The sequence below is a fragment of the Amblyomma mixtum genome, chromosome 1 (genome assembly GCF_055824585.1).
Source record: "Amblyomma mixtum isolate Tamu chromosome 1, ASM5582458v1, whole genome shotgun sequence".
Taxonomy (NCBI): Eukaryota; Metazoa; Arthropoda; class Arachnida; order Ixodida; family Ixodidae; genus Amblyomma; species Amblyomma mixtum.
This window is the reverse complement of record NC_143012.1, coordinates 77616147-77642979: the sequence shown is the minus strand read 5'-3', so window position 1 is coordinate 77642979 and position 26833 is coordinate 77616147. Positions and strand designations below refer to the sequence as shown.

Sequence of the window (26833 nt, the reverse complement as noted above, 5' to 3'; positions counted from 1 at the left end):
GAGCACACAAAAACGAACGAATGACTTCCGTACCGTCTCGTTAGCGGGCAAACTGGCGACCGTCGCGACTATACCGCTGTGCATGCGCCTAGCGATGCCAGCCAGCGCCACCTAAGCGTCTTGTTTTGGCTCATGCCTTTCTTTTTCCAGCCATCGGATGTAGAGAGAGAGAGGGAACAAATTTTATTGAGGGTATTCCGCGAGGCGTGTAACGCGGCACCTGGCTTCCTTCAGCGCAAAGTAAACACTGCGCGCAGCGGAGCAAAAAGCTCCCAGGTGCGCCCAGGAATTGAAAAAAGACACAAAAACAGAGGGAGAGGGAAAGTGGCGGCATATTTGGAGGTGAGAGCAAACTGTGAAAGAGGGACAGTGAAAGAATAGCAAAAAGAGAGGAGCGGGCGGGCGCTCAACACTGCGGGCGGCTCGGGGAGGAAGCCACAGAGGCGACATCACAGCCGGCGGCAGTGGCGCTGCAAGGTGGGGGACCGCCAAGGTCGCTCGAGCGAGGGAGTCTGCGTGTGACAGCCACGCCGAGATAAACGCAGCGGCAGCCGCCGGCGCGCGCACAGCGCACACACGTTCAGAAACACCCCACCGCTCAACCAACCAACACACTGGCTCCCAGCCCGACAACGGCGAAGCGTGCGAGGAGAACGCCGCTTCCCGACGCGGCGACGGCGGAGGCTTTGCCGGGACGCCGTGCAAACACCAACGGTGGCGGCGGCAGGGCCATGCAGTTTGTGTCGGTGGACGTGGGAACGCAGAGCGTACGTGCCGCGCTCGTCACCGAAAAGGGACGCTTCCTGAAGACGGCGTCGAGACCCCTGGAGACGTGGAATCCGCAGCCGGGATTCTACCAGCAGTCCTCGGACCAGATATGGAAGGCTTGCTGCGAGGTCGTCAAGGTAAGCCGGGAGCGAGCGCTTCGGAGTCCGCGCACTGTGTAAATATTGGACACTTTGGTATAGGCTGTGTGGTTTGAGCGCGAGATTTAAATTCAACCGAGCGTTAGTGTGAATACATCTTTTTGTGAAAGGGACAACGGGAAGGACACAAACGTGGCAAGGAGCTGGACAGACAACTTGTGCACCGGAGAACTTGTTGATGGGCTGGTTGATTGTAGTTAATCTTGGTTGAGAGGTATCAGTACGGGCACAACACTGAAAGTGGACGGGACAGAGCGAATCGGTTCATTGTATTTCCTGCTGTTGTATGCCGTCCTGCCGCCTTAAAACCAAGATTGGCTTGCTCGGATTGTTAACTACGGCAGTCGCTTTGGGACGTTAAACCCCAATAAATAAATAAATCAAATCAAATTGAGGCAGGCGAGCAACTGACATCGTTCGGGATGCTGCTGCTGTTACCATTTCTCGAAATCATACCGTACGAACTCGACCAGCTGTTCCTTCTTTTGAAGCGATACTATGGGCAACACACGGAAGAGGACGCATACAATGGCGACTTGTTCGTAGCTGGCAAAGAATCTAATCGATAAGCTCTTCCGCTCTTTTTCTTTGGCCTGTCCTCGACCAGCTGACAGTCGGACACGTGCACGTCCCCACACTTGTGCTTGCCCGCATGTTTTCGCGAAGTTAGGTTGGAGGGCTGTTATCGCCTCTTTCCGGGTGGCGTGGATGGATTTTCTTTCGCTTTTTTTTTAGTGCCACTATCGCAGCCAGACGGTCTCAAGTGTCTCAGAGCGGCGATTGTCAGTTTGCTCTGCCGCTGTATAATTCACACTAAGAACGCTGCAGCGCGTGGCTTTCTCATCACGATTGCTCGATAACCGTTTGTTAATGCAGTAGATGGCCATCTGTATTCTTTTATAAGCACTTTTACCAAGTGTTGCTGGTAACACGCAGTGTCTGCTAGGTGTGCACTTGCGATGGACAAAGTCTGAAAAGTTATGCAGTGCGTAATGCCCTCTCTGAAAGCTTCTCCTGTTCTTCGGCACTGTTTAAATTTGCGCCCAGATATTGTTCAGTCATGCGGGCATAATTCGCCTCCAGGTGGCGTGAAACAACGAATGAACCATTTTGCAACGGAAGTGGTGGTTAAAGCCTGGCCTCACTGAAGGGGAGTCTTTGGGACTCAAGCACACGTAGAGGGGTAAATAAAGAGGAAGGGAGAAAAAGCGGCTGGCGGTCTGCTCTGCCCATCGTTTTATACAACGGGGAGAAGCAATTTGTAAATGTCGTGGTTTGCTTCATTTATGTCAGACTTGAAGCAAACGATCCTCACGCTCTGCCAGCTCTGGACTAACTCGTGGTGTGAGGGCACGGGTTCCCCTTTTTCTTCCACCCTTTGTGTAGTGCTACTAACTTTTTTTTCTACGTCTGGTGTTTTAGAAAACGTGTTAATGATTCGTACTAAAAATCACACAAAATTTTCTAAGAAAAGAGAAGACGTGTTCCGACCATCAGTGACAAGAAGAATAAAAAGAATGGTTGCTTACTTCGGATTCATGCAATCCCCACATTCCAGTACGGCGGTGTCTCAGATCCCCTGTGAAAATTAGGGGAGGGGTCAGAGACCACCTTAACTTCAAGCACTGAATGGCAGCGAGTGTTGAGGGCAGTGGACAAAAATAGGGTTCTCTGTCCAACGAAGCGGGAGGGAAGTGTTCGATAACAAAACGGCGCATTATGGTACCGCTCCCGTGCTTTTCAGCGTTTAAACAAGATGGGAACAAAGCGTACTGTCCGTTGCCTGTAAAGTATTTACTTAAGGTAATCAGTCGGTAATAGAGCCGCCGCGGTGGCTCAGTGGTTATGATGCTCGGCTGCTGACCCAAAAGACGCGAGTTCGATCCCGGCCGCGGCGGCTGGAATTTCTTTGGAGGAGAAATTCTAGAGGCCCGTGTACTGTGCGATGTCAGTGCACGTTAAAGAACCCCAGGTGGTCGAAATTTCCGGAGCCCTTCACTACGGCGTCTCTCATAGCCTTAGTCGCTTTGGGACGTTAAACCCCATAAACCATAAACCAAACCAATCGGTAATATAGTCAGGACAACCTTAGATTTCAATCGACCAAAGGATCAGGCAGGCTTTTTTAAAGGATACTCGACAATATACCATAATCGCACTATCAATCAGGTGATAGAGAAATGCGCAGAGCAGAATCAACCCCTATATATAGCCTCAATGGATTACTAGAAAGCATTTGACTCAGTGGAAACCTCAGCTCTCATGGATGCATTGCGGAATCGGCGTGTAGAAGACCCTTATGTAAAAATACCGGAAGATATCTACAACGGGTGCACAGCTACCATAGTTCTTCATAAAATCAGAAATAAAATTCCAATAGGGAGTCAGGAAGGGAGGCATGGTCTCGCCAATGCTATTCACCGCCTGTTTACAGGATGTATTCAGAGGCCTTGATTGGGAACAGTTGAGGATAAGAGTTAATGGAGAATACCTAAGTAATCTGCGATTCGCTGATGACACTGCCTTGCTAAGTCACTCAGAAGATCAACTGCAAAGCATGACCAATGAGTTAGACAGGCAAAGCTGTCCTGTGAGTCTAAAAATTAATATGCATACAACCAAAGTAATGTTCAGCAGTCTCGGAAGAGAACAGCAGTTTACATTTGGTAGTGTGGTGTTGGGAGTGGTAAGGGGAATACGTCTACTTAGGGCTGGTAGTGACCGCGCATCCCGATCACAAGAGTGAATAACTCTAGAAGAATAAGAATTGGTTGGAGAGCGTTTGGCAGGTTCTCTGGGACCATGAATGGAAGTTTGCCAATATCCCTCAAGAGAAAAGTGTATAACGGCTATATCTTACCGCTATTTACCTGGTGGGCAGAAATGTGGAGGCTAACGAGAAGGGTTCAATTTAAGGACAGCGCAGCGAGCTATGGAAAGAAAAATGATAGGTGTAACGTTAAGAGACGGGAAGAGGGCGGAGTGGGTCAGGGACCAAACACAACTTAATGACATCGTGGTCGAAATGAAGATGAAGAAATGGGCTTGGCCAGGGGGTGTAATGCGAAGGCAAGATAACCGCTGGCTCGTGAGGCGAACAGATAGGATTCCAGGAAAGGTAAGCGTAGCAGGAGGCGGCAGAAAGTTAGGTGGGCGGATGAAATTAAGAAGTTTGCGGGGATACGGTGGCGGCAGCTGGCACAGGACAGGGTTAGTTGGAAAAACGTGGGAGAGGCCTTTGCCCTGCAGTGGGCGTAGTCAGGCTGGTGTTGATGATGATGGTGTAACACGAAACGGGTTATGAGCTCTCTGCCTCGCAGAAAATAGGTGGTACTGCTGTCTGGCATTGCAGTCGATTGCACTGTTAGCCATGCCGTTCGCTGTCAAATTTCAGTTACCGAGCAGCAACTTGAAACGCATTGTTTTCATGACAAACTTTCACATAATCCTCTTATGAGGAGCGAATATATCAGTCACTTAATAAGGCTGCTGATAGGTTTGCATCTCTTGTCAATGAGATGACTCTTCTGAAATAAAAACATAAATTTAACGAATGTGAAACATTAAAATTAGGCATTGTTGTGTTCATAGTATATAATGTAAAGAAAAAATATTGGGCAGGAGCAGGTCAAGTGGCAGACCTTTTTCCACACAAAAGATGGGAATGAAGATTTTTTCTTGGGACACTTTTACATCCAAATTGGGTAAAGCCTCTTTGTGGAAGCAAAATAACGTATCGTGTTCACGTTATAGAGAGCATTCGCGGGAGACCACTGATGAGCGCGAAACCACAGGGGCCCACACACATTCAGTGATGGTTAATTGCACGTGGTTATAGACTCATCATGGTGACTGCCGCTAGCTGACGTCTCAACGGGCTCGCCGTTTGAGCGCGATTTTTTTTTTTACAGAGCTGATTACTTCAACTTGCTCTGATGCCTTGCTTTAAGGCCTCTGCTGTGAAGGGAGTTTTGGTTTCCGCGCTGAAAAGAACAGCTTACCGCTTGTGGCCGAATTATTCCTCCTGCACAACACGCTGAACCCCAGCCTAATTCCACGCACTGCAACCAGAAATCCTGACATCGAACGCTTATTAAAGGTCTCTCTCTTTTTAAAGCGAAAGCTTTACTGGCCCACTCAAGCCGAGGTCATCGGCGCCGCAACTTGACCTTCAAGTGGAGGAGCGGTGGAGGTGTGGCAGCCACGTCATATACCACGTCACTCGCCGCAGCTGCAAACGCGCACCGCCACTAACCGCCACCGTGCCGACCGCCATCTTGGCAGCAGTGGTCACGTGACTGACCACGTGACTCGCCGTTTGCGGGAAAAAGGAGCCGGCGCCACTCACACGGCATTCGCATTGCAGTTCTCGCTATGGACGGAACGAATCGGCCGGAGCCGTCTGCGTCGTTGGGACGAATTTCGCAAAACCACGCTCAACTGAGTTAAACTCCAACAATTTTGTTTCGTTCGAGAAAACATGTTAGAAGGGCGTTGTCGAAAATGCAATAAATAAAGGGGATTGGCATGGCTAGCCTTTTCTGTTGTACCCCTTATCTAGCACCCTCGAAAGATGGCTTTTAAGGGTATTAGGAATAAATAAGCAGTGGAGTTTCGGATCAGATAAGTAATTCTAACCTCATCGTACACACGAAACAGGTCAGGCTATACACTTCGCAATTTGCAAAAAGTGCGAATAATTTCGCCCTCTCTCGTGAGTTTGTGATGTTAAAAAGGCTTCGGCAGCGAAACGCAGCCATTCACATCACCCTGCCGCAATGGCGCATTTCAAAAAGAGCCGCAGTTAATCTTACGCACTGCAGCCAGACAATTTTCGTCGTGTTCGGCCGGAATGGTTATTCTTAATATGCCCCACCGAGATACTTTGATTTTTTTTATAATGTGTCTAAATTCATCGGGCCTGGGCGTCCCCATATTGCTCGTTGGGCTGTTGCGTGCGCTCGGCACAGACACTGCGCAAGCGGCAGTGGAACCGGTTTTGAACAGTCTAGAGAGCACGTATCTCAACATCTCCGTCGCACAATGGGCAGTTCATAGACTTGCCAGAAATATTGCTGGAACCGTCCTCTCTCGTACATTATTTTTAGAAAAAAAAAAATGGGAAGGGACAGCCCTTGCAGTGAATAGGATTAAAAATTATAGGATCACCTATTTAGCCATAAATTTTAAGCGCAAATAAAATGCATAAAACGTTGTTTTGCGGTGCCAACAACATGACACAATTTCCATGTATATTCTTGGAGGTCGAAAATAATTGGCAGTGGCTCAGCTTGGTTAAGCCCGGAAATTGCGAAAGCAACTTCATCCGTTTCTTCAGCCCGCATCCGCCGTGTCTACCGCCGCTCTGCGCCGACGGTTGGTTGGTTGCGACTGAGAAAAGAATGAAAAGGAAAGTGCACGGATCTGCCTACTGGCTCCAGCCGAGCCACCACCGCTGCCACGTGCAGATAGAAGAGAGTTGAAAGATATGAGGAAAGATAAACGTCACTCATTAAACTTGGCCCTGCACTTGTAGATGCACCCGCATCAAGCGATGTTGACCGGCGTGCTCGCCAGGCTGCTGCTTACGCACGTTGTTTAGCTAGCCGTTCTTCCCGTTCTTCGTCTGTTTCTTCAGCGCGGCGCCGTCACTTGGCCGCAGCAGATCGTTCCAGCCTCGCCTTGTACACATCATCCGACATAGCGCACTGAGAGGAGCGCAGCTGCAGCCCCCCATTTTATCCCTCTCTAGCGAGCGCCCTCTCTCGGCAGCGGCGCAGCCGGCGTGTAATGCTGTACCTCCACCGCCTCCACCATCGATGGCGCTAGCTGGGGCCCCGGCTCTCGGTCTGTCGTGACGTCACATGGACACGTGACGCGCCGCTGTGTAAGGAGGCACCACGACCATCGATGACAGAAAAGTGCAAGCAGTATTGCTTTCGCAATAAAAGAGGTTGTCGTGCTCGCGCTCCCCTCCTGCCTAAGTGGATTAAGGCAGCGGACTCCCTCGACCGGGGTGACCACGGCGGCAGCGGCGAAGGCCGAAGATGCGGCGAGGGCTGACGACGGCGGCAGCAGCGGCGGAAACAGCGGCGGAAACAGCGGTGGAAGCAGCGGCGACGGTGGCGGCGTAAGGTGACCGAGTCTACCCTCGGGTCGCCGGACAACGGAGTGGTGCAGCGCAAGGACAAGGTGTTGCTGTTAATTTAAAGACGGCTGTGTCCTCTACAGAGGTCTCGTGTTTTGGACAGCCGGAGGGGGAGTACGACGATGTTCATCACCTGCTGGTAGACTGCGGGAAATTCCATCCCCGCACTGTTTGATGACTCAGCCTCTACCCCTTCCAATCGACCGAGCTGCAAGAGAGCCAGAGAACCCAGCACCACCCCCGGCCGTGGGTGGTAAAAAACAGTGTCCACAACAGCCCATCTGATTGGACGTCGTTTTTTGAACTTTATTCCCAGTCAGGGATCTAGGGAATACGAAGCCTATTTAACGGGATGTTTTGTGACCAGAGACTCCTGTTGGCGAAGAAGTTCCCTTCCTTTGAGAGTCAATCTTAGTTGCTCTTTTTGTAAATCACGTAAATAGCCTCGTTTAAAATTTTTCCTTGTTTTCTTCTTAATCGCGTCTCCGACTTCCTCGTTCCCTCCTCCGGCCCGACCACGCTACCCGACCCCAACAAGGTTCAGCTGCGATTCTTATTGTACGACTTGCCGCGGCGGCTGCATTTTGATGAAGGCGAAATGCAAGAACGGCCGTGTACTGACATTTCGGTGCATGGAGAATAATGGGCATCTTCAGTGTATCGTGTACCTCGTTACCCTTACCGGAATACCGGGATCCCGCCAACTGTCTGTGTGAACGCGCTGACTGGTCCGATGCCGCAGGCGCGCGCGCAGCTGCTGGGTACGTGGCGCCATCTGCGCATGCGCATTGGCTGCGCGCGGGCTCCCGGTACTCCTGTACCGGTAACACGGTACATGCTATGTGAAAAGTTCCTAATCTCAAGCGGTCGACGCTAATCCGGAGCCTTTAACTACGGCATGCCTCTTAGCTGATAGCGTTCCGTTAGTAGGCATTAAAGAACCCCAGGTGGTTGAAATTTCCGGAGCCCTTCACTACGGCGCCCCTCATAGCCTCACTCGCTTTGGGACGTTAAACCCCATAGACCAATCAAAACAACCAAAAATTCGTGAATCAACTTGCGCTCATTTAAAAAATGAGCGCCCAATACCAATCCCAGCGGAATTTCAGCAGGAAGATGCCTGGTTTCCTGTCACTTTAGATTAGAAATCGGCTTCCTGCGTGCAGCTGTTCTGCAGCCATCACCGTTTTAAAACTATAATGCTTTCAGCAATAAATTAAGAGGTACATTATCAACGCGCTCTGACATACAGCATTAGCTGCATGTCTGTGCTGACTTTGTGTTCTCGGGTAAGCTTTGGTACAAACATATTACACCACCTTGCCCAAGCAATATGATTCTCAACCTGTTTCAACAGCTTGCTGGCTTTGTTCACGGGTAAGAACAAGGACTTTTAAAAAACAGTCTGTTCTGAAACTCTAAAATATCTAAGAAAATAAATTAACTGAATAACTGTTATGAATCCCTTCAGTTAACTCATAAGTAAACCTCTTGAACCCTGATTTGGAGTACAAAAAAGCGACAGTTATTCGGCAAGAACAAAATGGCGCTGCTTGTAGGCTGAAGGCTACAAAATATGTGCTTGCTGACTCTAGAGGAACATAAATTGTGCCGCTGCTTTTTTAAAGCGTTTGTTAATTTTCTTTGTTTTGCAGTGTCATGGCAGTGTCGTGCGGCTATGTACAAACATAACAGTTTAGGAACAACGCGTGCACCTTTGCTGACACGAAGAAATGTTCCGAGTGTAGGGCTATCCTTTAGCGATATTGTTTGCTGCTCATTTTTAATTTAGGCATGGCAGCTTGAACTAAATCACGGTGAAAGCAGTAAGGACACAGAAACTGCTTTTATTATTGGAAAAAAATGCTTCACATGTCCAACATTCTTGGACAAAAACTTTGGAAATTCGAAAATTGTAAGATACCGTTATGGAAGTATTGAAGGTAATGGTCTGGTCTTCTGATAAGTAGCGAAATCTTTGTTTTAAAGTGTTTCCACCGGTCGCATCGAACAGTTAACACTGCCATAGAAAACCAATGGGGAAGGCTTTTGACGATAACAAGAACGTTAAGGGCAACTGCAGCACTTTTTTGAGAATTTCGCGATATTCAAGGATTCAAATCTTTACAGGCTGTAGGTAAAGCATGCCAAGTGTTTTTGCACTAGCATTTAAAGTAGAGACCTATTCGACGATTGAATTTTGCGCTTCTCCTTAATGCACCAGAGGAGTGCAGGGAAACTCAGCGTGACGTCACGGAAGGTATGATTTCAAATTACCACTGTCGTCAGCCACACCCTGCCCTGACTCGTTAGACGCTGCCAAACAACTCTCGGCAGGGTTTGCCTTCGGTGGTGTTGGTTTTGTTTCCTTCAAAGCAGGCGTTTGTGCGTTGGAAATGTACCGATACCTTCGATAACGTCATCACGCGCCCCCACTTGGCGTTGTGCGCTGCGAAGAAGCTTGAAGGGCGTCTGGATTTTAATTGGCGATTACTTCACTATTTAAAGTGCTAGCCCAAAAAGACTTCGCAAGCTTTACCTGCAAGTTTCACACATTCGACCCTATTAAACTGCTCGATGACTTCCAAAACCTATGCAGCTTCCCTTTAATAAAAAGAAAATGCGGGACTGCCTTCGAGTTATTTGCGTGTATATTGACTGTTGTGGTGAAACCTTGCATTATATGAAAAAAATTGCGTTCATAAACGGTTTCCCACTCAAAAATTATTTTGGCCAGAATTGTTGCGCATGTGTGGCTGTATATCGGTGCTCACTTTGTGTTCTCGGGTAAGCTTTGGGTGCAAGCCTATTACGCAACCGTGTCCAAGCAATACAGTTCTGAGCCTGTTTGAACAGCTTGCTGGCTTTCTTCACGTATAAGAGCAACGACTTAAAGAAAAAAAAGTCTGTTCTGAAAATGGGGACAGCCGAGGGAATCGACAACGACATGTCACATTGGCACAAAGCCGTACTCTAGACAAACAGCAGGTTGCTGTCGGTTGAGACGTTGCTCCCAAAATAACGAAACTTGAAGCGCACCGAGCTTTTCTGGCAGCCCTGATGTGCCTTTCTTGAAAGCAGCAAGCTGGGTTTTTTTGGCGACAGACATAGCTTTGAAGCATGCTGTTCTAAACGTGCACAGAACAGTGCTATCCTGACCTATATTCGACAAATAACAGAACACGCCCTTTCTTTCCTCCAAAATTAGTTCTTCAGGCATTTGCTTAGATGATGTTTAAGTTCTAGAACAATACTGCGGGCTATGCATAAGCTGCACTGTTATGGAAAGCTGCGGATTAGTTTCAGCCACTACGTGGGGATCTTTAACACGGGCCGAAATGCGAGCACACGGCGCTTTTTATTTTTGCAATTTACCTCCATAGAAATGAATTTGCCGCGGCCGGAATCGAACCTGCGACCTTGAGCTCAGGTGCCGAACGTCCTAGTCAGGGAGCCACCACGATGGGTACATTCATTTCTGTGACCTGACCTACATTTGGGGCTTCTGACTGAAAACATTACGGAATGTATTTGAACTTGAGCTTTCTGGCTCTTCCGCCGCTGAGGCCGGTTTATTTGGAGTGCTTTTTCGCAATACTACGCAATTTGCACCATAGCCAATTTTCAGCCTGTGATTTTAGCTCACTAGACCCGCGGCTGAACAGATGTAGTTGGCTTGCTTCTCTGCCAACGTTTCGACAGGTGAGCAAGTGCTCGTCACGTCTCTGAGCCGCGGACTTGTTGAAACGACTGGCAGTGGAAGGGTAAGAAGGAGGGGTCTGCATTTGTGCTATTTTCGTTCGTGCATATGTTTTCATCTGCCAGCTTCTTGTCAACCGCGCAAGCAATCACGGTGTACCGGCATCTTTTAGTTCTTCGACGTCTTGGCGGTCTGCGTCTGTCAAGCTAATGCATGCTCAACAGACCCCAAGAGGCGTTAGAAAAAAGTAAGAACCCCCGGAGCGTTTCCAAGTGGGTTTGAAACGTGAAGTGACTGCTGACGCAATAGGTTTGGCTCGTTCTTGCAGTTATTTATGAAGTCAATGCCGCAATGAACGAAGGCATTGTTATAAGGCTCTCCTATAGTTAGCTGCAGACTCCGAATATTTCTGAGGTGCGCCACAAATGCCGTAACATGCGGCTTCCGCAGCCCTTCTCTACAGCATCCCTCAAGCCTGAGTCGCTTTGGGACGTTAAACCCTGATAAACAATAAATCATTTCAAAATCTGTCAAACATTTAATAGAGTGTTTGAAAACTTTGCGGCTTACCAGATTTTAGAATCGGTGCGTCGATGCGTTGGAACAAATGAGTGCACGAAATATAATGAACGACAGTAGATGCACTGTGGCTGAGTAATTGTCTGAAGTGGCTCAAAACGGCCATTTTCTTGGCTGCGTTCTTTGCGTGTTCACCACGCGGAAGGGGGGGGGGGGGGAGCCCGTTATTTTTGCGAGCTGCCAGCGAGCTACCGTGAGTCGAAATGATTTGTCTAAGAGAGCTTATAGAAGAGCGCATTTTAGTCATTATTACAGTGTGTATACTAATTAGTCCCCTCTAGCTACTTACAAGCAGCTTTCGACAGTTATAAGATGTAATTTACGGAGTTGCCAATTACAACCTCCCGAGGGTTTTCTTCTATACATTATGAGTGTCCAAGGTGCACACACCGTTTATGAATTCTGGCACTTTTGCGTATTACCTGCTGACAGCTAACCTCAGAGAGCATCCCTTAAATGCAATTTTCATTAAAAATGATGGTCGATTTGCGTAGTTAAGCCAAATACGAATTGGGGCGCTAGCAGATAGGTTTTCCTTTCGGTTCCGGTGTTCAGATCCGGTGTTCGCGGATGGCAATTGTTAGGATAACGACTATGGGTTAATGCCCATACATACGGAATTGGTCCTTCTCTACATTCATAGATCACAGGGAGTCTTCCTGCCACTCCAGGAGCAGTGGTGCAGCGGTTAAGCGATGCGCCACTGCCCTTCTATGGCAGGTGCTGCCATCGGTGGGACTTGGGTTGCTTGGGTTGGGTTGTGACTCAGGTTGCTCTTCGCGAGCAGCCTCTCCCGATTAATTGAGCAGTCGCCTGACAGGGTGGGCAGGCTGCTCACCTGCCAGCCATTCGGCGGGCAGCTGAGCAGCGTGCCACAAAACCAGTTTCAGTAAACAGACAGACAAACAGACAAACACAACAACGGCTGAATGCGGGGAATGGCAACTATAAGTGCTAGAGCAATAAAAGTACTAGGCTCGTGTCAATAATGGTCTGCGAAAAAATTTTAGTAAAAAGGTTAGGAGTGCACTGGACTCTTTGGCAGTCAAGCCTGGTGTGATGACTTCTGTCATCACCTCACATAACTGTTCGGTACTAAGAGAATAAACGCACGGCATGTTCTAATGCGTAAGCACGCTATAGTAACCGCCCCCCTCTTGAATCTGATGTCTCTTGAAGTGAAGCATCCAGTCGATGTTGTAGAGGCATCACTCAGCAGCATACCTCCCACCCACCCAGCGACACCCTCAATCCATCTCACCACTCCACCAGCACCTGCCTTCACCCTCTAGAGGTGCAATCCACCAACCTCTCATCCAGCTCTACCCTCCAGGACCTTCGCCCACCAACAACCTACGTTTACATCCATTTTCTACAAATACTCCACCCAAGAGAAACCCACATAACATCGGAGCGCAAAAGCGACGGCGAAATCGAATTTGAAGACACAGTGGGAAAGCCAGCTACCCTCCAGAAGCACCACCCTTCGGCCACCTCTGCACTCCACCCCTGCATTGAACCTCCACACTCCACCTCCGCACTCCACCTCCGTACTCCACCTCCACACTCCTCCTCCGCACTCCACCTCCGTAGTCCACCTCGACACTCCACCTCAACGCTGGATCTCCGCACTCCGCACTCCACCTCCACACCGCACCTCCACAGTCCGCCTCCGCACTTCACGTCCGCACAGCACCTCCACAGTCCACCTCTACACTCTACCTCTACACTCTTCGCCTCCGCACTCTACCTCCACACTCCACCTCCGCAGTCCACTTGCGTGCTATAGACCTAATTTAAGGGGCCGCCCATCCGTTCACCGCCATCCTCGATCCACTTCCGCCCACATTCACCCTCAGAAAAAGTCTGTCGCGTGTGTGAAGCCTCGGCTTAGAGTAAAAGCATTCAATGGAGTGAAAGCCTCAGAGTAATCGTCGAGCGTAAATCCAATTGCTTTCGCAGAATTTTTGGATCAAATGTTTGATCGTCCACTGATATTTTTTCACTTATTCATCCTTTGTTTGCCTTTAAACATTTTACTGCTCCTCGGTCTTAACGGTGCCTTTTTTGGCTGATTCAGTGAACTGAATCGTCGAGTCTTGGCTCATACTGCTCTTAGTTCCTGCCGCTGTTCTGGGGTGAAGCGATATTTTTTGTGTACTAGCTTTCATGCTGAGACGTAGCTTCACTTCCATCGTTGGGTTCTCTATCTCTATGCTGATGTTTTACGTGCCATATATTGTTCCTTATAACTCGCCCGTCATTTTAATTTTTGTTGTCTTCTGTTATTGTCTTGTGATGCTGCTGCAGCTGATAGGTGGCACCAGCAGCGCAAGTAGGTGTGTTTTTGTAAATAGATTTCTTCTGTATTAAAATGTCAGCTGCAATGTCAGTCCCTTCTTCCGCAGATGCCTCTAAAGACGGAACACTGGCCCAAATAAGTTTGTTGGCCGCAGAGCTTCAAGTGGCGAGAAGAGATTATTTGCTGGCATAAGGTTGCAGCGAATCACTGAAAGGCCAAACTGGAACGGCAAACGCCTGTGCCCTGCTTCGCACAAAATTTTGTTTCTAATTATGACGAACCGGATTCCCCGTAGTGGGACGCAGTGGTTGTTAGGGAGCACTTTGATTATGACAGGCTGGAAGTATCTACCGCCTTATTTGTTGGAACTCTTCGCAGGAGGTGTGCCGGGATGCAAAGGAGGTGAAAGGCATTGGCTTCGACGCCACCTGCTCGCTTGTGATACTAGACGACAATGGCCGGCCGCTTACTGTCAGCCCCAAAGGTGTGTATTGTGGTGCCAAACCTGCGCTACTAATATTCTAGAAAAAAAAAAGAATTTTGTTAGAGGCAAGAATGCTCCGTGCCGTATAGGTAAGTCGGTACTGTCCTGAAAATTCTTGGTCGCACGGTAACTCCTTGGAGCAAATATTTTTTTGCACTGAGTCGGATACGTTTTCTAGTACGACAGATGAGGTGCGGCGAAAGCATGAATGCAATGTCTACAGCAGGCCTACGTAAAAGTTTAGGTAAATTGAATTACTGATGTCGTTATACCTCAGTTAATGGAAATGAAAGTTTTAATCATCGGAAATAATGATAAATGTGCACAGTGCAAACTCACGCTTTAGATGCCCTTTATGAGAAACAGTTTAGATCATGGAAAAAATATACCATGGAAAACATATCGCATTTAGTACACCAGCCAAGGAAGACTGAACAACACAAGCGCTTGCTCACAACTGGGCATAATTATTCAACTTATTTGTTGAATTCAGTTTCCAACTTTGTGAATCAGACGGTGACAATGACGTAATACCTGATTAGACTGCATATAGGAGTCGCTAGCAGTTGCTTTTTAAGCACATGGTGCGCGGTGGCCTGGCGCCACAAAACCGCAAACCTCATTGCGCGTTTGCGCATATTATAGGAAGTAGTGCTTCTGTCGATGGCGGTAGGTTTGAAGACAGTAGATGTCAGGAAGGAGATGCTCACCTGTGTGACGTACGCCTGGCACATCACTTACGATGTGTTGTATACACTATCAGCAGGCTTCATTTGTGCTCGCAGAAGAAAAAAATCTTCCCAGTAATACCTGAGCCATATTTTCCAATACATTGCAAGTCAAAGGTTCAGCTCCAAGAGGTGTAGGCGGCGGGCTCTGAATGCACTTACTGCGAAGACTGGCTCGCCCGGCTATATAACCAAACATTTTAACGGGCGATCGCGAACGGCTCCACTCCATCGTTTAGCATTGGTTGTCGTAATAATTTTTCCGAATTGTTTCTGAGTTCCGCAGTTACAAAGCTGTACGTTATACACACACAGTACACTAGCTGCCAATGGTGCCAAGTCAGAAGCGGCTGGCTGTAATGCTGTAGAAATTTAGTCGTGTCCCTGAGAAAGGCACAGCCGCTGAACTGTTTCCGTAACTCCTATTGTCCGATGCGACAAACTCGGTAGCGGAATTTGTTTCAAGTTCGTATTGTTTTGCGCCAGTGATGAGTTTTAGCCATTCGTTGCGTCCATGGATTGATCCATCATTTTTAGTAGAGGAATCCCCTAATATAGAGGAGATTTGTTACAAGAGGGAGTAATCACTCATTAGCGCAGCCATACCAAGCGCAACTATACGGCTACAGAAAAAAGAAAAACGGCACTTATTTCTCGAAAACTTACTGAGAAATTATTCCTTGTCCTTGGGATTTAATTAACCCGAGTCCGCCGTTTATCCAGGACAGACTTTCTAAAAACGAAGCTAACCAGGACGGCTAGCAGATGATAGGGCGAGGCTGAACTGATCAACTCGAAGGGGGAACGGTGACAGTTCAATGATTTAGTGGAATTCCGCAAGGTAGAGCAGATTTGCATTAGCATCCACTGAGTCTTAGCTTGGTTTAGCTTAGTTAATAGAGAACCTGCCCCAGTAGGCGCTACACCCGGGTTAAGTTCGATCCTGGGCCCGGACGAGTTTTTCTTCAAGTAGAAAGTTTCCGAGAAAGCTGTATAGCTTTCCTTTGTAGCCGTATAGCGGCGCTTGGGTGAATGCCAATGAGTAATTACTTTGTCAATGTTTATCAATTTTATTGAGCTGATCCCCTAGCAACCCCTCCCTATTTTTCGCATCAAAAAACGACGCGCCAATAATAAGCAGAATGTGGAGAGCTGTAGAAATTAGCATCAAGAACTACCGTCTCAGTTGTTCCATAGACTGGTGTTGGTGATATGAGTTCGTGAAGATCAATTGCTTTTTTAGTTTTTTGCCCTAAAGCCTATTTACTTCGTCCGTAGTATTTGCGGATTCTCATATGACTGCCCATCTGTGGAGCTATTCTTACTGACATTTGCTGAAGAACATTCGCATTGGGGATTCACACAAAGCATGGTGATGCCGTCGTTTTCGGGTTCATTGTCGGGGCTATTCACGCATAGTACGATTGGTGTGAAGTGGTTACTGCTGACGGTGTGACTATTGATTTGTGCTAAAACTGTAGTACATATCCGGCAGAAGTATGTTCTCAGAAAATGTCACTCCTCTCACAGGTGAGCCCGAGCAGAATGTGGTGCTGTGGATGGACCACCGTGCAGTGTCGCAGGCCGAGGCCATCAGTGCCACGGGTCATTCCGTGCTACGTTTCGTGGGCGGGACCATCTCACCCGAAATGCAGCCGCCCAAGCTCCTCTGGCTGAAACAGGTCGGTGAGCGCCAAGGAGACCGCTTTTATCATTTTTCATGGCCAATGGTGAAGAAAAAATGTTATTCAACAGAGTGTGGGCATACTGAATATAATAAATTCTCGATGAAAACAACCCATTATAGAGCAGCGCAGAAGACAAGGCACAAAACGAAGAAAAGACGACACGAGTGCTGCTTCGTTTTGTTCTTTGTCTTCTGCGCTGTTGTATAATAGATCGTAACCAACTTGCCCTGCTTTCTATCCTTCTATGAAAACGACGACTGGTAGCCGGAGACACGTGTGCCATTCAGGCGCGCGCTTTATGAGGTTCTGTTTTTAAACATCTTCGACATCACGTCGTTGGAGCCTCAGCTCCATGCCTTTTGGCTTCTTTCAGCCAATAAGTTTAGTTGTACTGAGTTGAGTAACAACGTTTTTTAAATGTTTTAGGGTAAACCTCCAAGGTGGAGTAGATTTGTAATAAGGGAGTAATTATTCATTGACATCCACCCGAGCGCAGCCATACAGCTACAAAGGAAAGCTATACAGCGTTCTCAGAAACTTCGCAGTTAAAGAAAAATTCATCCTGGTGCGGGGCTCGAACCCGGGACCACCGCTTCACCGGAGCAGTCGGTCTACTAACTGAGCTAACCGGGACGACAAGCTTATGGTAGGGCGAGATCGAATTGATCAATAACTTGAAGTTAAAAACATTATTCCCACTTCGAGTTATGGATCCATTCGCTTTCGCCCTAATATAAGCTTGCCGTCCCGGTTAGCTCAGTTGGCAGAGCGACTGCTCCGGTGAAGCGGTGGTCCCGGGGTAGAACCCCGCTCCAGGACGAATTTCTCTTCAACTACGAAGTTTCTGAGAAAGCTCTCCTTTATATCCGTGTGGCTGCTCTTAGATGGATGTCAGTGAGTGATTGCTCCCTTATTACGGTTGAGTAACAAGCGCATCAGGAACGCCGCGTACATCATGTACTGGCAGTCGCCAGTCCGCATTGTTCGGATGTGCGATGAAAGCGCCTGATCGGGAATGCGGATATCAGCGATAGAAGCTACGGCAGTGCGCCTGACTGCTTAGATCACAGGTGAAGGTGCTTGACAACTTTCGATGACCACTGGTCTTTCAAGGATGACACCCACATGTACTCACTCATCCAGGAACACAAATATGATTGATTCCGCAGTATAATTTAATATCTGCATCACGCTAACAATAGGAAACCACGGGAACATGCCATGCTGTTAGTTGTGCCGAAGTGACGCCATGGAGGCATTGAAATATCGCACTTCCTGGCGTCAGGATACTAACCGATGCATTAAAGGACTATAGCCGCCTAATTTTATTGCGTGTTTGCTTCTTTGGTTCTTTGAAATGGTGCGTTAGACATCAGAACACATGGACCAGCGCGTGGTATTCGCCTACGACCGCTAAATAATTAATTAAATTTCTTCTTTCTTGCTGTTTCGGTTTCAACAACTGCACGATGGCTCACTTTAGGTCACGTGAGTCACAGAAACACTGCAATATATAAGCACTCGTACGGAGTTTTAAATCAAACTGGCACTTAAACCAGCCCGTTTCAAAAGCTATAATGGCAACAAACGACGTATCAGCAGTTATATCGCTGTTTTTTCGTGCCTCTTGTGACCTTAAGTTCAACCACACATCACAGCTATCGTTCGGCTGATGAAACCGAAACAGCGTCAAGAAGAAATTCGGTTATCAATAATAAAGCGGTCGTTGGCGAATACCACGGGGTGCTCCATGTTCTATCGGGGACAAAAATGGTATACGCCACGCGGCGGGAGCCGGAGCAACGGAAAAATGCGTCGCAACGCCATCTACACGTGGCATCTGGGATCGTGACAGCCGATGCGTGACCTTTATTATCAGCAGGCATGTCGCTTGGCTCGTTTCAATGTTTCGTGCTTTAGCTCCCCAAAATGCCGCAGTTTTCAGTTGCTGCGGCTCCAGCGGCGTGGAGTATACCACTTTTGTCCCCGATGGTACGTATATACCAACGTCTAACACATCGTTTCGAAAGAAGAAAACACGAAAGCAAGAATTTTGTGTCCATAGTCCATTAAAAGCTCCACGCGGTCAACGACTGCTCCTTCTGCTTAACAACGCCTACGCAGAACATGCCCTCGACATGGGAACGAATGGGGCTCGCCCTTGACTTGCCGGATTTCTTGACGTGGCGAGCCACGGGCTGTGCGTCGCGCTCCCTGTGTTCGGCCGTGTGCAAGTGGACCTACCAGGCGGGCTCGGCGCCCGGATCGGACATGGAGCCCGGGTGGCAGGAGTCCTTCTGGATACGCATAGGCCTCGAGGACCTGACACGAGACGGCTACAAGATAATAGGCAAGCTGCTGATAAGCTTTGGCTTTTTTTATCCGAATTCTCATTACGAAAATCAAGGGTGCCCCATATGTTATGACGCTCGGCTGCTGTCCCTAAAGACGCGAGTTCGTTCCTCGCCGCGGCGGTCCCTTATCGATGGAGGCAAAATGGTTAAGGCCCGTGTACACTCGCAAAAAAATAATTAGTAAAAAGGTAGTAAGTGCAGCAGTTACTAACAGTGACTTCGTTTTACTGCCTTTTATCAGCTATTTACTACCCTCTTCAAGGTATAGCTAGTAAACGTAGCCCTTGCTACCTTTTTACTAACTATGGCCGCTAGTTACTACCTAGTTAGTAACCGTTCCTTTAGCCCTAAAATAAGGTCAAAGAATATAAACTGACACAGATTGTCGTGCTAATAAACTGGTTTTGTAATTAAACATTTGTGCAGGGGCATATGGGTAGGTAGACTAAGCTGTTTCTACAATCTTAACTTCATAATTAACGCTGGTATCTTAGCTCAACCGGTAAGAACCACTAGCCCGTAAATGAGAGTCTGATTTACGGAGTATATAAGACTCAGAAAGATTTACCTACATTAGCACGCGCAGTGCGCTAGTGTGACTCTTTCGTGCATTTCCTGCGTTACTATGTGCGCTCGGTAAGGTTATTGATGCCATCACCTCGCATAATTTCTACATGTAATGCGCGATAAGCTTAAACCTAAGTGTGTGATTTACGGCCAGCACGCTGTGATAGCTCTGTCTAGATTCCGGAATTATTCAAATTGACTGTGATGCTTTACTTATGTTTCGAATACGCATAAATTTGACAAGCCACGCCAGCACATCGTACGATGAATCTAGCAACATATGCGAGTTTATATTCAGTTTCTTGGTAAATACTACTAGCTTCCCATTACTAACTGCAGGTAGCAGCCGTTACTAACTCAATGGGTTAGCAACTGTTACTAACCTTCCCGTTGCTAACTGCAGTTACTAAAAGGGTAGCATATGTGACAACCAGTTACTACCCCGAAAGTTAGTAAGTACTACTACCTTTTTTCTAAGAGTGTACTGGGTTGATATCAGTGCACATTAAGAATCCTCAGATGGTCGAAATTATCCGGAGTCCACCACTATGGCGGCCCTCATGGTCTGAGTCGCTTTGGGACGTTAAACCCCAGAAAACCAACCAAGACATTGCGGAAATCGGTTGGTTTTTTTGCGGGGACGAGCATAAGAATAACGAATTTCATATTTGTCGGCTAACCAGATTTCTTTCGGCGGGCGCCCGTCGATATATTTAGCCTGTTAATAGAATCCTCAGGCTTTGGGACGTTAAACCCCAGAAAACCAACCAAAACATTGCGGAAATCGGTTGGTTTTTTTGCGGGGACGAGCATAAGAATAACGAATTTCATATTTGTCGGCTAACCAGATTTCTTTCGGCGGGCGCCCGTCGATATATTTAGCCTGTTAATAGAATCCTCAGGCTTTGGGACGTTAAACCCCAGAAAACCAACCAAAACATTGCGGAAATCGGTTGGTTTTTTTGCGGGGACGAGCATAAGAATAACGAATTTCATATTTGTCGGCTAACCAGATTTCTTTCGGCGGGCGCCCGTCGATATATTTAGCCTGTTAATAGAATCCTCAGGCTTTGGGACGTTAAACCCCAGAAAACCAACCAAAACATTGCGGAAATCGGTTGGTTTTTTTGCGGGGACGAGCATAAGAATAACGAATTTCATATTTGTCGGCTAACCAGATTTCTTTCGGCGGGCGCCCGTCGATATATTTAGCCTGTTAATAGAATCCTCAGGCTTTGGGACGTTAAACCCCAGAAAACCAACCAAAACATTGCGGAAATCGGTTGGTTTTTTTGCGGGGACGAGCATAAGAATAACGAATTTCATATTTGTCGGCTAACCAGATTTCTTTCGGCGGGCGCCCGTCGATATATTTAGCCTGTTAATAGAATCCTCAGGCTTTGGGACGTTAAACCCCAGAAAACCAACCAAAACATTGCGGAAATCGGTTGGTTTTTTTGCGGGGACGAGCATAAGAATAACGAATTTCATATTTGTCGGCTAACCAGATTTCTTTCGGCGGGCGCCCGTCGATATATTTAGCCTGTTAATAGAATCCTCAGGCTTTGGGACGTTAAACCCCAGAAAACCAACCAAGACATTGCGGAAATCGGTTGGTTTTTTTGCGGGGACGAGCATAAGAATAACGAATTTCATATTTGTCGGCTAACCAGATTTCTTTCGGCGGGCGCCCGTCGATATATTTAGCCTGTTAATAGAATCCTCAGGCTTTGGGACGTTAAACCCCAGAAAACCAACCAAAACATTGCGGAAATCGGTTGGTTTTTTTGCGGGGACGAGCATAAGAATAACGAATTTCATATTTGTCGGCTAACCAGATTTCTTTCGGCGGGCGCCCGTCGATATATTTAGCCTGTTAATAGAATCCTCAGGCTTTGGGACGTTAAACCCCAGAAAACCAACCAAAACATTGCGGAAATCGGTTGGTTTTTTTGCGGGGACGAGCATAAGAATAACGAATTTCATATTTGTCGGCTAACCAGATTTCTTTCGGCGGGCGCCCGTCGATATATTTAGCCTGTTAATAGAATCCTCAGGCTTTGGGACGTTAAACCCCAGAAAACCAACCAAAACATTGCGGAAATCGGTTGGTTTTTTTGCGGGGACGAGCATAAGAATAACGAATTTCATATTTGTCGGCTAACCAGATTTCTTTCGGCGGGCGCCCGTCGATATATTTAGCCTGTTAATAGAATCCTCAGGCTTTGGGACGTTAAACCCCAGAAAACCAACCAAAACATTGCGGAAATCGGTTGGTTTTTTTGCGGGGACGAGCATAAGAATAACGAATTTCATATTTGTCGGCTAACCAGATTTCTTTCGGCGGGCGCCCGTCGATATATTTAGCCTGTTAATAGAATCCTCAGGCTTTGGGACGTTAAACCCCAGAAAACCAACCAAAACATTGCGGAAATCGGTTGGTTTTTTTGCGGGGACGAGCATAAGAATAACGAATTTCATATTTGTCGGCTAACCAGATTTCTTTCGGCGGGCGCCCGTCGATATATTTAGCCTGTTAATAGAATCCTCAGGCTTTGGGACGTTAAACCCCAGAAAACCAACCAAAACATTGCGGAAATCGGTTGGTTTTTTTGCGGGGACGAGCATAAGAATAACGAATTTCATATTTGTCGGCTAACCAGATTTCTTTCGGCCGGCGCCCGTCGATATATTTAGCCTGTTAATAGAATCCTCAGGCTTTGGGACGTTAAACCCCAGAAAACCAACCAAAACATTGCGGAAATCGGTTGGTTTTTTTGCGGGGACGAGCATAAGAATAACGAATTTCATATTTGTCGGCTAACCAGATTTCTTTCGGCGGGCGCCCGTCGATATATTTAGCCTGTTAATAGAATCCTCAGGCTTTGGGACGTTAAACCCCAGAAAACCAACCAAGACATTGCGGAAATCGGTTGGTTTTTTTGCGGGGACGAGCATAAGAATAACGAATTTCATATTTGTCGGCTAACCAGATTTCTTTCGGCGGGCGCCCGTCGATATATTTAGCCTGTTAATAGAATCCTCAGGCTTTGGGACGTTAAACCCCAGAAAACCAACCAAAACATTGCGGAAATCGGTTGGTTTTTTTGCGGGGACGAGCATAAGAATAACGAATTTCATATTTGTCGGCTAACCAGATTTCTTTCGGCGGGCGCCCGTCGATATATTTAGCCTGTTAATAGAATCCTCAGGCTTTGGGACGTTAAACCCCAGAAAACCAACCAAGACATTGCGGAAATCGGTTGGTTTTTTTGCGGGGACGAGCATAAGAATAACGAATTTCATATTTGTCGGCTAACCAGATTTCTTTCGGCGGGCGCCCGTCGATATATTTAGCCTGTTAATAGAATCCTCAGGCTTTGGGACGTTAAACCCCAGAAAACCAACCAAAACATTGCGGAAATCGGTTGGTTTTTTTGCGGGGACGAGCATAAGAATAACGAATTTCATATTTGTCGGCTAACCAGATTTCTTTCGGCGGGCGCCCGTCGATATATTTAGCCTGTTAATAGAATCCTCAGGCTTTGGGACGTTAAACCCCAGAAAACCAACCAAAACATTGCGGAAATCGGTTGGTTTTTTTGCGGGGACGAGCATAAGAATAACGAATTTCATATTTGTCGGCTAACCAGATTTCTTTCGGCGGGCGCCCGTCGATATATTTAGCCTGTTAATAGAATGTTGTATCATTGTTGGTTGCGCTAACCTAACTTTTTTCTGCAAATTAAACAGTCTCTTAAACACTTTATTTCTGTTGTTTCATTGGCTTTAACTCAGCTAACCTCTGACTGATTTTTACGTTCATTCAGTACGCTGAACAAGTGAAGGCTCTTGTGGGCTTCTGAACTAAGTTTACGCTTTCTGCGGGAAAAATGCAGCGTCACGAATGAGCGAACTTTGCTTTTCAACGTTTAAAAAGTTAATTAGTTGCCGCGACTTGCCTTAGAAAGCCTTATTTTTGTTTTTGTCTAGATTACTGACCGGACGACTTGACAGCCATGCTACCTTTCATAAGCATGTGGCCCTAGTTCCTCTGCACAGATTTAGGTTGCGGTGCACCCAAACGACGTTTAACACGCAGTTAAAAATAAAGAGCCACCGACCAAAAAGGTGTAGTCAAAATGACAGACGTTTCGGCTTCCACACGGAAGCCTTGTTCACTGAAGGAAAAAAATTCCAACAAAGAGCTTAAGTACGCCGCACTAATCGCCGCAGGCATCTAGCGTACGCGGGCGGCAGATTACCGATGTTACGATTCAGCGTGTGATCTGTTGTCTGTATAAACAAGGACTCCAGATATTGGCGTGACGTCCAGTTTTTCTCACGGCCGATAACACGCAGTTGCAAGCATAGTTCTGAAATCGTGAAATTGAGCCGAAGAGACAAGCGTGGACATAGCGGCGTTAAAGGGCAACAGCACCACTGTTAGAGAATTCCGCTATATTCAAGGATTCAAATCTATTTAGGCTGTAGGTAAAGCACGCCGAGTGTTTTTGCGCTAGCATTCGAAATAGCGACGTAATGGACGGTTGAAATTTAGGCTCCTCCTCAAACCACTGGGCAAGTGTAGGCAAGTTCTGTGTGAGGTCACGGAAGGTAAGATTTCAAATTACTGCTGCCGTCAACCACATCCTGGCATGCCTTGCTAGATGCTGCCAAACATCTCTCGGCGGGCTTTCCCTTCGGGGGCGTTGGTTTTTTTTACTTCAAAGCAATCGTTTATGCGTTGAAATGTACCGGTACCTTCCATGACGTCATTATGCGCCCCCTACTTCCCCTCCACGTAACCACAATAATAATACCATTTCAAATGCAAGCCCAAAAGTACTTCGCGTGCTTTACCTCCAGATTTCACACATTCGACCCCTTTAATCTCGTCGATTTCTAAAACCTAGCAGTTTCTCTTTAAGATCAAATTTACTGTGGTGAACAGGTGGCGACAGGAGTAAACCAAACATAGTTCTTAAAGTGCAGTGAGCTTGAACTCGAGGAATACAACCTTCTCTCCGAGCCTGTTTTGTGTGTGAGGTCTATTCTGTGACCGTGCTACCGTCAGATTACTGCGCCAGTCTAATCGGCCTGCAAATTTTAAATACGCCGGACAACAGGGCCTGTAGACCGCGTTTTGCTTATTTTTCAAGTGCATGGTATGTCTGAATCTGACGTGTTATCATTATAAGCAGCGTCGAGACCAGACCGCATTAGGGGCCATTTGCCTGCATGTGACAACTTTCAAGTTGGGAAATGTGCTGCCATCTTGAGCTTACGGGCCTCACCGCGATGCGAAAAAATTCTCTTTGCTCAGGCCAGGAGTTCTGGCCTCCGGGTGCCCCCTGCGGTCGCGGCTTGAGTATGGAGGCTGGGCTGCAGCTTGGGCTGAAGAAAGGCACACCCGTCGCCACGTCCATCATTGACGGGCACGCCGGAGGGCTTGGTGCGTACACTCGGACGAGTTAGCATCTCCTTTCTGTCCCTTTATTCGAGAAAAGCATGTAGTGCGGTAAGACGAAACTTGTTTTAGAGGGCACTGAATACGAATTGTATTTGGCCTGCATCGATTGATTGCTCAAAGGCAAAGAGGATTTTGCCTTGGAAACGGGCAAGGCAATTCCCTCTGCCACGTCAGTTAACTGCAAGTAGTCGTAGCGGCTGGTTGTGTGTGAACTGTGCTATGGACAGTGAACGAGTGGCTCACGAATTGAGCTGGCGGGCTTTCGCCTTCTCACACGTAAGTAGTCTTAAGTGTCTGTGCCGAATTTTTTTTAGTCACTATTGGCCTCCTAACCTGTAAAATGCCAGTGTGTGGTGAAGCCTCTGAAATTAGTCACGTGATGCGGGAAATGGCGGGAAATGAACTAGACTTCGTGGGTGACCTAGGCCAACGCGGAGAAATAAAATAAATATTGCCACGACTGGATTTCGAACCCGTGGTGGCCCGAACATATCAGCTTCGCTGGCCACTGCACGAAAGCATTATGCTTTCGACTCAGCCGATCACGCCTCGTACTAAACTGCAGCTCACTCTCGCGCTGTGCATTGCACGTCTTCGTCTTCCGCAACTTCCATCTGTGCGCAAGTCACGAAAGAAAAGAAAACGCGCTTTCAATCGCGCTTTCAGGTACGTGGCGTTCGTGTCCGCCTGAAAAAACCTGCTTTCGCTCAATATTTCGTGGTTAGCAATGCTAAACCGCCCACAATTCTTTTGAAACTAAACGGTGCTGTCCTGTTTCGATCATTTTTGAATTTTTATCATTCTGGAATGCCTACTTTCTTGCAGTTACCCTTAGCAGTAACTTTAACATTGATTCCTGATTCGGGTTTATGAGTGGCCGCTAGACAAAATAGCTCATTTTTCAGAGGTTCGAGATCTATATTCTGGCCACTCACTGTACGCGGCTTGTAACAGAGGTCTGTGCCTGACACAGAAAAAGTGCGTGCTTTAACACCACTCCTGATAACTAGACGTGAGCAGCGTTCAGAAAAGGCTGCACAAAAATATGCTAATTTGTGGTCCACAGGAAATCCAACAAAAACCCTTTCTTTTCCCACAAAGTTCGTACATATATCAATGTCATAAAATTCAGGGTTCATTAACTCAGTTTTATTGTCTTCCACATAGGTCTACTTGGCTGCGAGGCAGAAGGTGAATTCGCCAAGTCGTTTTCTCGCCGTCTGGCCATCATTGCTGGTACATCGACTTGCCACATGCTGGTACGTATGTGGATAGAGAATGTGCTATTGGACTGGCTAGGAGTGGATTGTTTTAACGCGACAGCGTTAAGGTCCCCGTGTCGCAGAAAAGCCGGTGTCGTCGTCGGCGTCGTCGGCGTTGGCCGTGAGCGAAAAATCTCAGAAGCCCGCTACTTTTCCTCTTCGCTTGGTGCGCACGCAGCGCCATCAGGCGGCGCCCACTAAAACGACTCCCTCCTCCTCCTCCTAGCAATGTACGGCACTGCCCGAACAGATAGCGCGCGACGGCAGCGCCTCCTGGCGCCTTCCGCTCGTCTCGTTCCGGCGCAGTGGGGCCGTGCGGGGACGCAGAAATCACGCGGTGAGCGGCGAACAACGCAGCGCACATTCAAGGCGCGTTCACCACGAAGCTTGCGGCTTGCTGCCCGTTCGTTCGGCACGGAAGCTATGCTGGCGTTCGTGGCATCGGGTCTGTTGAGAGGTCTCCTGGATGATGGTGGTGGTGAAAACTTTATTTGAAACTGGCAGGTCTCCTGGAGACTTCGAGTGATTTGTCCAATGGGCTAGGCTTCGCGCTGAACGGGCGATCGCGTTCCACTGACTCCCTGTCATCTGAACTCGTCTTTTTGCCGCGGGAACTCGATCT

At 47.6% G+C, this 26833-nt stretch overlaps 1 protein-coding gene across 1 annotated transcript in view; it reads left to right on the top strand.

The window, feature by feature from the left end:
• Positions 1-438: 438 nt before the first annotated feature.
• The window catches only part of LOC149366854 (FGGY carbohydrate kinase domain-containing protein), a 45824-nt gene continuing 19429 nt past the window's right edge, over positions 439-26833 (top strand). The window contains exons 1-6 of the mRNA XM_089552737.1: positions 439-905; positions 14034-14139; positions 16398-16549; positions 18680-18905; positions 24803-24931; positions 26117-26208. Coding sequence (XP_089408863.1) covers positions 732-905; positions 14034-14139; positions 16398-16549; positions 18680-18905; positions 24803-24931; positions 26117-26208 — 879 coding nt within the window. The 5' untranslated portion in view covers positions 439-731. The remainder of the gene's footprint in view (positions 906-14033; positions 14140-16397; positions 16550-18679; positions 18906-24802; positions 24932-26116; positions 26209-26833) is intronic.